This window comes from Epinephelus fuscoguttatus, linkage group LG14 (assembly GCF_011397635.1).
Source record: "Epinephelus fuscoguttatus linkage group LG14, E.fuscoguttatus.final_Chr_v1".
Taxonomy (NCBI): domain Eukaryota; kingdom Metazoa; phylum Chordata; class Actinopteri; order Perciformes; family Serranidae; genus Epinephelus; species Epinephelus fuscoguttatus.
Genome location: NC_064765.1, coordinates 16,630,831 through 16,644,559, shown reverse-complemented (window position 1 = coordinate 16,644,559; position 13,729 = coordinate 16,630,831). Strand labels below are relative to the sequence as shown.

Genomic DNA, 13,729 nt, shown 5'->3' with positions numbered 1-13,729 from the left:
ATATCATCATGCATCACAGCATCACGCAGTTCGCTCCTATTTTCAGATACCTGCGCCATGGAGGAAAGCCAAACAACCACTTCCTGTGTGTGAGAGTGTGCGTGAGTGAGACAGCGAGAGGGGAGTCTGGGAAAGGGGGGCTCGGGGTGATCTCATCCAAGAGAATGCAACATCTCTGGTTTGTGTACCTGAATGTGCATGGGAGACAGGAAGTGACTAACTAACCGAGAATGTAAACACGTCAATTAGCCAGTTGGATGTATGGTATTAATTTGACTTTATGCAGCACAGCGTGACATAATACATTTTTGAATTTTAAGCTAAAGGGTTCCCTTACCAATTTGTCTTTGAGCCGCTCGCCCTTGATGTGAAATTCCACAGCGGTGGGGCTGGGACTGGGGCTGGGGCTGGGACTAGGACTGGAGCTACAGGGGCTGAGGTTGATGCTGCTTCCTCCGCTGCCTCCGCTGTGGGTGCTGCCGCTGTCCTCCACCCGGCTGACCTTATAGACGGTGACACAGCTAAGGCCTCCGCCCCCCAGGGGAAGCCACCCACCGCTGGAGTCATCCCGAGTCATGACCACTGCTCTCACACGCGCATAACTGTCACTGCAGAGGAGGAAAGGAAGGAGAGGAGAGGAGGAAGACGAGGAGGGGGGAAGGAATAAGAGAGGAGAGGGCAAGAGCAGAAGGAAAAAACGTGCTTTTAGATTACATCAGCAGCATTTTTTAAAAAATAAGGGTCTTTTTCTTGAGAGTCTCTTCTGGTGACATTTTTATATCACTTAGATTACAAAAGCATCATCATCAAAAGTCAACAGCGTACATGAAATATTAGCCAACATAATTCAGTAGAACCGCAGCATAAATGAGTCGTAGTACAGTACACGTAGCCTCCACAAAATGGTTCGCCAATGTGCAGTGAGGGACACAAATACTACACAGTTTGTCCAACAATATGAGAGTTTAAAGAGCTCACCACATGCTACATTACACTGAGATGAAATAAAACAAAATGAAACTGAGGGGAAATCTGAGTGGCGTCAGAAGCTAGCAACTAGCAACAAGCTAGCCTACAACCTGCGACGTAACTACAACTAGAACATGAAAGTCAAGGATTCAGCTTTGGATTAAATGCATATTTTGGTTTTAATGCAGGATTTAACAGACTACTGGCAAAAACTTCTAAAGTCTGAAGCCGACAGTGTGTGTTTAACCCCAGCCTGAGGGTGACTGACCATGTGGCCAAGTTCAGGCTCCGGCTGCTGCTGATTTCCAACCTTTCCCCCGAGGCAGGTGGGTTCAAACCAGACACATTACATGGGTTGCAGCTCACATCAACTTTCATTTCTTATTTCTGATCATACTGCTACATCACCTACAAGGGCTTTGAATCGTGGCATTATTTAGCTTCAAGTTTGAGAGGTTTATACACAGCTAACATGAGGTAGTGTGTACAAAAATGCATAAAGCTTGAGGTTTTTTTTAGACATAAAGCAAGATAAATGTATGCGTGATCATTCAAATGTCAAACAGCCACAAACAAGAAAAAGGCTGAACTGCCATATTGTATGCCAAATACAGAAGTAAGTTTTTAGTAAAGAAAGGACGTCTACCGAAATATCAGAGCTGAATGTATCTCAATAATGGTCCCAGTGAATCAGTTGACTGCCATACTTTGATACTGACTAGTACTATACATCATAATTCTTCATCTCTTTGTCAGTCATTCCAGCTTTTCTCTCCCTCCCCACCTCCTTTGCCTCTGTTCCTCCACTCGGAGTCAGATGTTTCCCTGATTAGATAACACCGACTGCATTGGGCCACCGGAAATGACAAAGGTCAGGGTATGCTGAGGGCAGCATTTTGCAGAAACTCCTGGTAACATATTAAAGATTGGGGGAAGATCTGCGAGCTGACAGAAACGGGTGAAGAGAGTAAAGAATGTGACTGCCAGATGTCTTCCTGTGACACATTGCTTTCTGGCCAATGTCCAGGTTAACCAATGTAGATGACGTCACAGCGTCTGGAGCGTTTTCTTGAGAATTTCTATGATAGTGCCCAAATATGAAACAGTCATTAAGGGAGAGAATGTCTTCAACTTACATCACAGCAGTTCCTGCTCTGAAAGAAGAATGGCTGCGTCTCTCCTCTCCTCTCTGAATCTTGGCCTACTCCATGAGGGTAACCTTTGCCCTCCTGCCTTCCACACCCTCGGCAAACCTCAGTGCCCAGGTTATTGGTTAGTAATTAATCCAAGAGCCAGTAAGCATTAAATCTGAGGCAATTTTTTTCTTCACGTGAACGCTTTGATATCCTGGCACCTGGTAATAGTTGACCAAAGTTCCCTCGAAGGGTTGATGAGCAGGATGATAACTCTAACTAACCCGAAAAACAGGAAAACCACAGACTTTATTCTGCCCAACTCTGGCCTGTTACAACACACAGACACCAACACAATAGTCTTTTCTAATCTAAAGACAATTTTATCAGTATATGAAAAGACATATCATTACAAACAATATTTTGAACATTACTGTAACATATCCCACCATTCCCTTTCCCCTGCAACTAACTTTAACCAATTTAACTGCATCTTTAAAGCGTCTATAATCAATCAAATAACAATGTATGACATGGCAATGTGAAACAGGTCACTCGTAGTGATGACCTACAGAGAATTATCACCTGAATCTATTTCTACCCTCGGCTTTATTAAGCTTTATAGTGAGTTTCAGGTCATTGTTTTGCCATTTTGGTTCACTCTCACTGCTCTCATAGTGTCCTTTTTGGCAAAAAGCACTGATAAACCCACTGTACACTAGCAGCTCACCACCAAACAGGAAACAGACACAGTTAGCAGCTAGCCGCTGCAAACAGTGGAGCATTTAGCAACTGAAGAGCCAGATATTTCCTTCAGGAACTGGTGGAGACCAAAAATAGAGCTAAAAGAGAGTGAATACTGGGCTTATATTCATCAGGTGTCAAATTAATGCTAATCCATCCTTAGCTGCTGGATGTGTACATTAGCAAATGTTTGCTGACAAATTCACCATATCAAATAAATGTTATGTTAAGAACTTGTTCCAGGCTAAAATTCATATTCAATCGCTACTACTGAGGAATGACAATCTATCAAATATGACATATGCAACCAATAAAATTCCATTTCCCTAGTGCGATATCTCTAAAACCTTTTTATGAAAGATTTTTTGAACTTGTTCTGTTTGTTCTTCATGACAGAAAGAAGCAAAAAATGGAAAAATGTGGTGCAGGAAAATGAAATTTAGAGACGGCGACAAGAGACACCGGTTAATTAGGGGATTAGAGACCAAAACTGAGCTGGCTTGCTGGTAGATCTGTATGGTTACACTTAAACTGCGGACACATTACTTTCCTTTAAAACAGTACAAAGAGGTGAGGACTTATCTGCAATCAATGATTGTTTCAAAATTTGATTAACAGGTTTCTACAATGCTGCTGAGTTACATCTACAACTACTAGGCCTACTGCCTTAAATCCAATCAAGAAGATTTGACATGCATCTTTTGTTCGAGAAAGATCTTGATCATTTTTTCTTGTTTTGACCCTCCCATATGTCCTCACAAATCACAACATCCAAACAATCTTTTGGTCAGACTAAATAGCTATTGAATATTTCAATTCTTTTAAACTTGTAGAGTGTCTGTTCAAAGCCTTGCCTATCAGTCTACATTCATAGCAAGCGTTGTCAGTCATGGTGTTAACAGAAGTGGACAGCACTGGAGATCTTTTACTGGTTATTATAATCTTAATAATTCCAAGGACATTTTCAAATTTGATATTGTGATTTTTCTACCACTTAATGAGTGCTCCAATCCAAAAATAAGCAACTATTCTGCCAATCAAATAAACAGGAGCAAATAATAACGGATAGTAGGGCTGGAACAGATATGACAAATACAGAAATGATCGAATTGCCAACATGACTGAACAATTGTCAGCCTTTCTCACGTGCCGCCCTCGAGCTTTAACAGTAACTGCTTGTGGGAGACTGACAGAAAAACATGACCACGACTTACTTCCCCCTTTAAACATCTCAGCAACACCCTTTCTGGTTACACCTCATAACAGTGCCACAGAAGTAGTGCTTAACTTTACGTGAAAACCCCCGCCACAGCCGGGGAAAAAAATGCATTTTTGAGCAGTATAGCAGGCAGTAAAAGAGGGAAATACTGCTGCTGTTACACCCCTCTATGGCCCCCAATAAAGGATGCGGGTGATGGGTGCAGGAGGGGCTGTCAGTCAGGAAGGGGTCCCTGGGGTGAACAGAAGGCAGGCGGTGGTGTCGCTCAGCCATGACCAGGGCACAATGACCAGGGCCTGACCCTTCAGACCTACCATCACACACATGCCAACAACCATGACACTCACAGGGAGGGGGGCTGAGCCCAGAGAGGAAGTTAAGTGGACTGTGTACACTTTTGCATCTAGCTTAAAACACCTATGTCAATGGTGTCTTAAGGATTACAAGATATGCCTAAAATTAATAGTTACTGTAGTTTAATAAAAAATATAGTAGATTCTGAAACCTGCAAACCAACAACTCAGCCAACAACAAACAAGATGCATTTGACAAAATCTTAACACCAAAGAATAAAACGGTCCCACCCGTTCCTCTTTTTCTCCCTCACATAAAAAAACTGTTCCTTTCTTATGGTAAAAACAGTAAGTGGTCCAAAAAGATATTTGAGTGCAACCTGCTGCAACACACACACACACACACACACACACACACACACACACACACACACAGTTCAGAGTGGGATGGCGGAGACAAAGGCTGGCCTCCACGCCCCTTGCTGGGAGCACACAGTCGACTGGACACACAATTGAGAGCGGAAGCAGATCAGCTGGCCTGGGCCTGCGAGCAGGGGAGAGAGGAGGGAGGGGAGCGATGGAGAGAAAAGAGCCCCCCATTCCAAATTATTCCAAGTTATTCTGCTGGATGACTGACTTCATTTCCGACCAAAAGCAGGAGAGAAAAACAGAGGGAGGGGTGAGAGTGTAACGGAGGACTGTGGGGAGAGAAAGAGGAGGAGGAGGTGGATGGGAACAGGGTGGAGACCAAGGTGACAGTCAACAGCTCCCACCCGCATTTAAATATGGCTTTCCACTCACAAAAAGGATGTGCATCTGCTCTCAGGGCATCTATACGATATGCAGTAAGAGAATAAACTGTATCTGAACCTCATTTAAAGTGAGAGCAAAGAGCAAACCATGACTTAAATTAGAATTTCCACTTAAAATGAATTATAAGAAAAGAAGAGAAAAGAAGGCGTGATAGGGGAGCACGTGCACACCAGGCAGGCCTGGGCCTCGAGGCCGGCTGCTCCAGTGTGTGGCAGAGAAGGGGGATCCTGGGACAACCATTTCCTAAGTTGACAAAGTGGCCGTTTGTCTGCTGCTCCGGCCCATGGCTCACTGGGCTCCAGCATGCCATCATGCTTTGCTCCTGTCTCAGCCTTGGGCTTCCCACCCGAGAGGGGAGTGGTGGAGGGGAGGGCAGGGGTATGGGAGGAGGGGGGGGTGTATTGAAAGAAAGACAGGAGGGGGAGAAGAAGGGAAGGAGGAGAAGGAAGAGGAGTGCAGGAGGAGAGGAGAGAGAGAAAGGATGTGGCCTGAGCCCTGGGTGCTCGCCAAGTCACCCTCCCTTTCCTCCGCTCCGTCTCCCCCTTCTACCCAACCCCTCCCCGACTGCCTCTCTCTACACAATGGCCGCTTCTCTGCTGAAATTTCACGTTATTGGATCCCGGGCCTGGAGTTTTGTCCTCCCACAATGTCCAGGCAGCGGAGCATGCTGCAGGGGAGACACACTCTGCAAGCTAAAAGCTGGAAAACCATTCCTCCTTTCATTAGCATCAGAAAAGGGGAGAAAAGCCCCCACCACCACCACCACCACCTCTTCTTTTTTTTTTTCCATCGCCCCCTTTTCCTCCCCATCTCTCCCCTGTATCAAAACCGGAGGAAGGCTGTCAAGCTCGGTCAAGCTCCACTAGACCACTTTGGTTTGCAGGACTTTTGGGGGGGGGGGGGATCATTAAAATATCATTGGGAATATAAACACAAGCTACTTATCCCAATCCGATTCTATAGATTATCCTCCAAAAGGAAAGCAATCACTAGGAAAGTAGAGGAAGGGGGGAAGTGGAAGATGGCGTGAAAAGCTACTCTGGTTGTGACTCATTATCTTTTCTTACTCAAATCTTCGATCTATCTTCGAGAAAATATGCTACTTTTTTCTTTAACAGCTTTAGCTTTATCTAAAATGCAATAAACCTTGATGTATCAACTTGCCAAAAGATCTACACGAGGCTTGTAGATGTAATGTTGCAGAAAAATATTCTTTTAAACAAATGTAATCCACCACAAACAAAAATCCAGAGTAACAAACGGCAACTTGGAGCTCGAGTTATAAGAGGATAAAGTGGTGCAGTTTCCTTCACTGCAATCACGCCTCATTGAAGAAATAAATAACATGCAATCTGGGACTCGACCGTCGATTCCAGCAGTGCATCTAATCTGAACGGTGCAAACTAGCTGGCCAATTAGCCACGGTTCAAATCCCCTAAATAACCAGTGGCAAACTCAAGGGCATGAACATACTCAAAACAAACACCAACATGACCCAACATGGATGCAGTGCAAATTATGGCATAAGGGCCGGACCGAGACACTTTTTGAGGGGGCCTGTCTGTTAGCCATTAATAAAAAAAAATAAAAAATAAAAACAGAGCTAATAATGGAACAATGCCGACAGAAACACCCAACAGGCAGCCGGCATCACAAGCCTGCTACATTAGCTGCAGTGAAAACTAATACATTGGCTATAGAAAGAGAAGTGAAAGAGAAATTTGCCCTATCTCCTCTCAACACCTCAGGCTGCTGGTGAGTCATCTCCCTCACAAGAACATTCAGCTTAGCTACCAACTGACTCAGGAAAAAAAAAAAAAAAAAAAAAAACAGAACAAGCCTACTCTGCTGCTGCTGCACCACACAGCGAAGCTACACTTCACATTTACCACCATCCTTTCACAGAAATAAGATGACGGCAAATGAACTGATCACAGCCGCTTCTGGTAGCATCCGTCACAGACAGCAGTTAGTGGGGTCAAATTAGCCTGTAGCCCAAACCGAAGATAAACCGAAAACAGCAAATGAATGTCAAAACTGCTCACTCGCACAGTGTTCCTAACACCGATTTCCTAACCAACCCCTCTATTACTGGATTGGGCCTGCAACCCCAACAACAATGTTCTAGGTGCCGCTGCGCCGTGGCACTATAAATCACAAGGATCCCACATGTGTATCAAATGCCAAAAAACTATTCTCAAACATCAATCACAGCCACATATTGAGATGATCTTAATTTGAACCGCAAGCATTTGGAAAATTAAAACCTTGCGCTTGCCATTACCAGAAAGAAGAAGAAAAAAAAAAGAGGAACCACAAATTTCGACTGCCGCGTCTCTGGTCCTCTTTGATGTGAGAGTAGTCCCCAGGGACCCAAGCGTCTGCTCGTCATAGTTGCTCTGAGACCGATGGGGGAAGCTGAGGGAACAAGGCAGCCGTCTAGCTGTGGGAGAAACCGTCAATACATCTCAGGCACAACTCGGGAAGGATAAACCACCAAACCATGATGATGGCCCGTGGATGTAAAGAGAAAGTGCTATGACACGTTGTAAAGCATCACAGCATGGCCATGTTGTTGGGAGTAACATTATTATCATATCAGAAACCAACCTATTTGTCCGTTGTGAAAATCAATCACGTCAAGGCCTGGGAATATATTAGTGTTATATCGTTATCATGATATGAAACTAGATATCGTCTTGGATTTTGAATATCATAAATGTTGGCTGCATTACAGTGAAGTGATGTAATGTATTTGCCTTCTTATATCCATATCATTATGCACCGACAGTCAACCCTACAATATCGTCGCAATACTGACACTGAGGTATTCAATCAAGAATATCATGCCATTTGACTTTCTGCATATCACCCAACCCTACTTAGATTCACATTCAATCAGATTTCCATACACCGCCGGCCTCTCAGATTTGGAGGAATCAAGAAACACTTTCACCAAGCAAAAAAAGTCTGTTCCAATTCTAAATATAGCCATGAGACAGGACAAAATCTGATCAAAAGTTACCGAGCAGATAAAAATATATGTTCTAACAGGCCTCCAATTTTAACCCTACTTGAAAACTTGACTCGATAATTGATTCATTTGATAACATAAAGCCCTCACTGCTTAAATTCACTCATCTAGGATCCAAGCCTATCTCTCTCAGAAACACATGCACATGCCAAATGTTCCCACAGAAATAAACACACAAGTGTGTGTGTGTGCACAGGCAGGCGCACACACAGAAACCCCTTCCTGTTTTCAAAGTGTTTGGAAACTCAATCAAAGACACAAGGTTTAGGATTTACATCTGTGCCCTTTTATGTCTGTGGCCTCGCAGGAAAGAACCATCTCAGCCCAGCTGCAGCAAAGAGCTCACAACAAGGCCCAGCCTTCATGCTCCCGCATGCAGCACAACTGAAAACAATATCCACAATTCAGACACTTAGTGCTAAAAGCACTTCTTAGAGGCATTGAGATATGGTCTGTGAACATCAGAGGCCCCTCCTCGACAAAGAAATAAAGACGAGCTCTGCTATCAGGATGTTGATGGGAGTTTTTCAGCGTGGGCCAACGTACACAGCACACGTCCACACCGGGTCTTTGTCTTGAGAATAAGGAATTTTGTTTGAAATATGCTCTAAATACCCCGCTGACATTTACGCCAGTTTATGCTCGCTCCTAAAATACTTGAAGAGGAAATGAAAATTATAAGAGGGAAGTGGCTCGGGTTTAAAATACACAGAATCCAGGCCTAAATCTGGCCATGGGAATGGAACAGTCCACCACTACACAAGGCCTGTTCAGTGTGTTGGCTTGTCTCAGTTACAGACAGCCCAAGCCCTCTGGTTATACAGAGGATCATTGTCATTAATCACACAAACAATATGACAGCTTCTAATAGAACACGCAGACATAAATATGCTGTATGCAAAATAACTTTAAGGGTTGTGCAACTTTTCATCTTAAGTAAAGTGAAACTGAGAGAATGTAAAGACACTTTCATTCCTATAATACGTGTGTGTCTTAGACATACACTTAAATCTACTAAAATGTGAGAACATGCCAAGCAACCAGTAAAGTAAAATGCTGTTACAAGCGCCCTTCTGTATATTAGTCAAATAAGACATTTCATTGGTCTCTGTAAACCACTGCAGTCACAAGCAACACTTCCCCAAAAGAATACAGAAGCAAAACCAAAGATGTGTTCAGCTCAGCAGACTTTGTCAAAGGTGAGATGTGTCTATAGTTAAGACTAGGCCACCTAGTAAAGCTAAGTGCTCACTGAGGTCATATCCCAACAACTGGCAATAACCCCAAATAATACCATCTATAAAAAAAAAAGGTCCAGGAAATTATTTAGCCTAACATAAGGGCCACAGGATATAGGCAATTACCCAGGCCATAAAGCACTAGCCCTAACAGCTGAAGTAGCTGTCTCCCTTTGTCGTTTCAGGACATGATGGGGGTTGTTTAGGAGGAATGTGTTTGGAAAGCTCAGCAACAGGAATGGGAGTGCAAAACCGCCCTCAGGTGATAAGATCACGACACCCACATTGGCAGATAAAACGCTGAGCTGTCAAATCAATCACACAGATAGGAAGAGGACACAGAGAGAGAGGAATCACCTGACTGGCAACAGACAATACCACAGGACTGCAAGAATCTAAAACAATGAGGCCATACCCTATACACGCTCCGTGGAATATAGAGGCGGCCGACCTTCGCTGATAAGAACGGATGAGGGATTCATTTGATTTCAGCAGAAGCAGTCTACAGGCCCGTACAAACTAAAATTATCACACCTTTTACTTCTTATTTTCTTATGAGACAGGCTGATGAGGACGGACGAGCCTCTTGTTGTCGAACTACCTCGAAAATTTGAGCTTAGCACAGATAAAAGGTACCAGTACAGTGCAACTCAACAGACTGCTGCCTTGGTTGAGATAAATATTTTAGATAAGCGTGACATTCAGCAGAGAGGCTGCTTGCACATACTTTCATAAATCCCCCCACTTCTCCCAGCATGACCGTAGTCCTTGTCTGCAACAGTCACATTAGCCTTACATCACACCAACACACACACACACACACACCCCGGAGCAGACACGAACCAAAAATCTGACGAGGCTTTGTGTGCCTTCTTGTCATTTCAGCCTTGTGAACATAGCTGCACCAAGGCCGAGGAACATGTTCTCAGGGAAGGGTGTGCTCTGTGTGTGTACACCAGCTCAACTTACCACCCATCATTCAGACAAAACCACTTCAGGACTATCTCTTCACACGTTCTGTGGAGATATTCAAATGAAATGTCCACAATGCAAGCTACAGGGGGAAGCGTGAAGTCAAAAATATAACCAGGATTTATAGAAACGATTTCCATCTATTACAGTAAAGGCAGATTTGTTTTAGGATTTAGCAAGTGACTCATCAAAGATCTAAATTTATCTCATCAATGGAGGAGAACACAATGTCACAATGTAAAAAGGAGCGTGCATCTCTGTTAAAAACATTTTGATTCCTATCCCTAATGCTCAAATTATCTCTTTTTTTTGTGTGTGTGTCATTACGGAGACGCTCCTCAGCAAAACATACATGGCTCAGGCAACGCTCTGTATTCTGTTCACTCCAATACTATGAATCATACAAGAAAGGTGGTGGAATCATAGCAACAATGTTTGGATCACTTCGCCATCTTAGCTGCTGCCATCATGCAGTGTGGAGCAAACCCAGCATATACTGTAGCCTGTACACCACCGATGGCGATGATCTGTATGTAGCCTGTGGCAGTTAGCTCCCAAAGTGGGGCCTGGGGGGCCTTGAGGTGTCCCTGAGGTTACTGCGGGGAGTCCCGGCGAATTCAGGAACGGTTTAATACCACTGTAACTTATCTCACTAGAGGTTAACATGGTGAGAAAATGTATTCACCCCTCCCACTAGCATCAAACATGCTAGGTTATTACATAATGTCAGCTGAATCTTGACTAATTGCAATAATCAGATCAGATAAGTCCCCTAAAATAATATGTTGTTAACAGAGGGTGAGTAGCTTCATTATTATCTATTTGATGTGAGGGAAAAGAACTCCATGACATATGTTACATAAAACACAGAAGTGTAGTTCAAGGACAAAGCCTCCACGCATTAAATCAATCAACCTCATTTAGGTCAGATAGATAGACTAAGGGCAAAACATGGGTGTGTATCCAACATTACACCGTGACACTGTAAATGGCTGCACAGGGGCCATATGACTTCCTGTGTGACAAATACATTATGAAAGAAAATCCTCCCAGATAGTGCAGAAACGTCCTTTAAACGCAGCACGCATGTAAAACAGACGGTTAACAGACAAGCTGGTGCGTTCATGTGCCGTGCATTGTGCTGCAAACGCAGGAAATGTGATCATTGTGTGATCGTCGGTGCAATGCGAAACAGTGTACAGTGCTGTGAATGGGCAGGCAGGTACTTTATGAATGGAGGGGATCATGTGACCGCAGCACCTCCCGGAGCAGATATTTCTCACTGACTGTCAACAAGCGCACACAAGGGATCAGCCCATTAAAACAATACCGAAATGCGACTTGAAATGGGGCGCGACGTGTGCGAGAACACCTCGCGCACGGATCGCGATTGATCCCCCGTGCCCTCGCGGGGATCTGGGTGTGAATGTGACGCCTTTTTTTTAAAGCGGTTTTTTTTTTATGAATGGAGATTGTGATATGTAAATGAGTGTGATTGAGAAAAAAAAAATGGCATCTTCAGCTTTTCGACGCTGACATTGCCGCAATCGAGTCGAAGGGTTTTCATTAAAGAAAGGGTGCTAAACATGATGTGTGCGATTTTAATCGATGATTATGTTCGGAAATCATGGCGGACAGCAGCTACATACACAGACTGTCATAATAACGCTTTCAGATCGTGAAACACTGCACAGACGTGTGTATAAAATCATATTCAGACGGCTATATAGCTGTGTGCATGTATATTATAATGATCCCTCATATAGCTGCCAATCTATAACGCCATAATAAACATACTGGGCATCCAATCCCCCTGTTAAATAATTATAGGCAGCCATTATTACACCTATATATATCTACAGTGGCCTTATATGAATCAATGCAGCATTCACATTGAATTATAACACACAAATTATTAAAAATAAGATGCTTTTTGTGTACAACAGGCCCGTGCCACTGCTTATTAGACACTTCTCTTTTTAAATTCACACTGAAATCCGTGCTATAGATTTCTATAAGCGTGCAAAACTACAAAAATAAAGGATTATAGCTTCTTGTTGTTTATATCAGTAAAGTAGGGTGATGAAATACCACCGTCGCCCGGCTAGAAATGTCACTGGGAGCTGGTAGTGCATTGCACATCCGAGTAAAGCGTGTTAATATCTACAGATATGTACTGATATGTATGTAAATGTGTGGGGGTGAAATATGTATATACTCACTCGTTGTTTGGATTGGTTGAATCTTCACTCATTTTTTTCCTCACGGGGATCCAAATCCTAGCAATAGCATCGACGACGCAGTGACGGCGGGATAAAATACCACAAATATCACCATTTTCCTTCACATGTAGAAATGACCCCTATTTCGGATAGTAAGTAAACGATGTACAAATGGCTGGCATGCCCTAAACTAAGCGTCCCCTGTGAAAGCCCCCCAAAAGTGGGGCTTGCTAGCTTAACGTTAGCCTCGCTGCCTTGGAACCTAACGTTAAATCGCGAGGAGGAATGATAATCGTTGATTCATTTTATCCTCCCTGGAAGTAAAATCCGACCATAACAAATGGGCCAGCGGCATCATCCTTGCTCGACGAACAACAAATCCCACCGCTTTGACCACAAAAAATAAACGTGAATAGATCCTCAAAAAATGTAGAGATTGCTGAAGGCTGTAGCGTTTGGCAGGTTATTTATGGCTGGCTGTCGAGCATCCATTCGCCAACTTCAGGTCCAGGACAACACTTGAAAAAGCGCTGTGGAGCGTTGCTCCGTCAACGTGTCCGCGTAATGTGCAGTAAAGGCATCCAAAGCGGCCAAAAAAAGACTACAACCGCTTCCACTATCAACACCGACACGCAAAGTAAAAGCCTCTACACTTGAATTTCCTTGAGAAGTTGGTGGACATCTGCTTTAATCGAACTCCATTTTCAACTCGGGGGGAATGAAACATCGGAAAACTGGGCGGATGTGTCGACCCTCGCTCGAGAAAATTAGATCCTTCCGCGACGTAGTAAAAACATAACACTCTTGCGGTAAAATACGCCCAGCCACGACACAATTTATCACATCAATCTAAAGATAAACACACATATTGCTAAAATGCGCCACCTTTCAACTCTACGTGTTGAATTAGGAGGGTTTCTGCCTAAAGTTGACCTAAAGTAGTCCCCGCACTTCCAAAAAGAAGTTTCCCTTCAATCACGCATTGATACAAGAGGGAAGCGTCTCTGTGATAGCACGCAAGGTAGAAAATAATCTGGAGGAAGGACTTGGGCTGACACACACACTCGGCCATTAACAATTTCTCTTGTTTTC

At 43.7% G+C, this 13,729-nt stretch overlaps 1 protein-coding gene across 1 annotated transcript in view; it reads right to left on the bottom strand.

Moving 5' to 3' along the window:
• spred1 (sprouty related EVH1 domain containing 1) overlaps nucleotides 1-13,517 on the bottom strand; it is a 40,532-nt gene extending 27,015 nt beyond the window's left edge. The window contains exons 1-2 of the mRNA XM_049596468.1: nucleotides 12,638-13,517; nucleotides 338-608 (exon numbers count right to left, since the gene is read on the bottom strand). Of these exons, the coding sequence (XP_049452425.1) occupies nucleotides 338-608; nucleotides 12,638-12,669 (303 nt within the window). The 5' untranslated portion in view covers nucleotides 12,670-13,517. The remainder of the gene's footprint in view (nucleotides 1-337; nucleotides 609-12,637) is intronic.
• Between the last annotated feature and the right edge of the window lie 212 nt (nucleotides 13,518-13,729).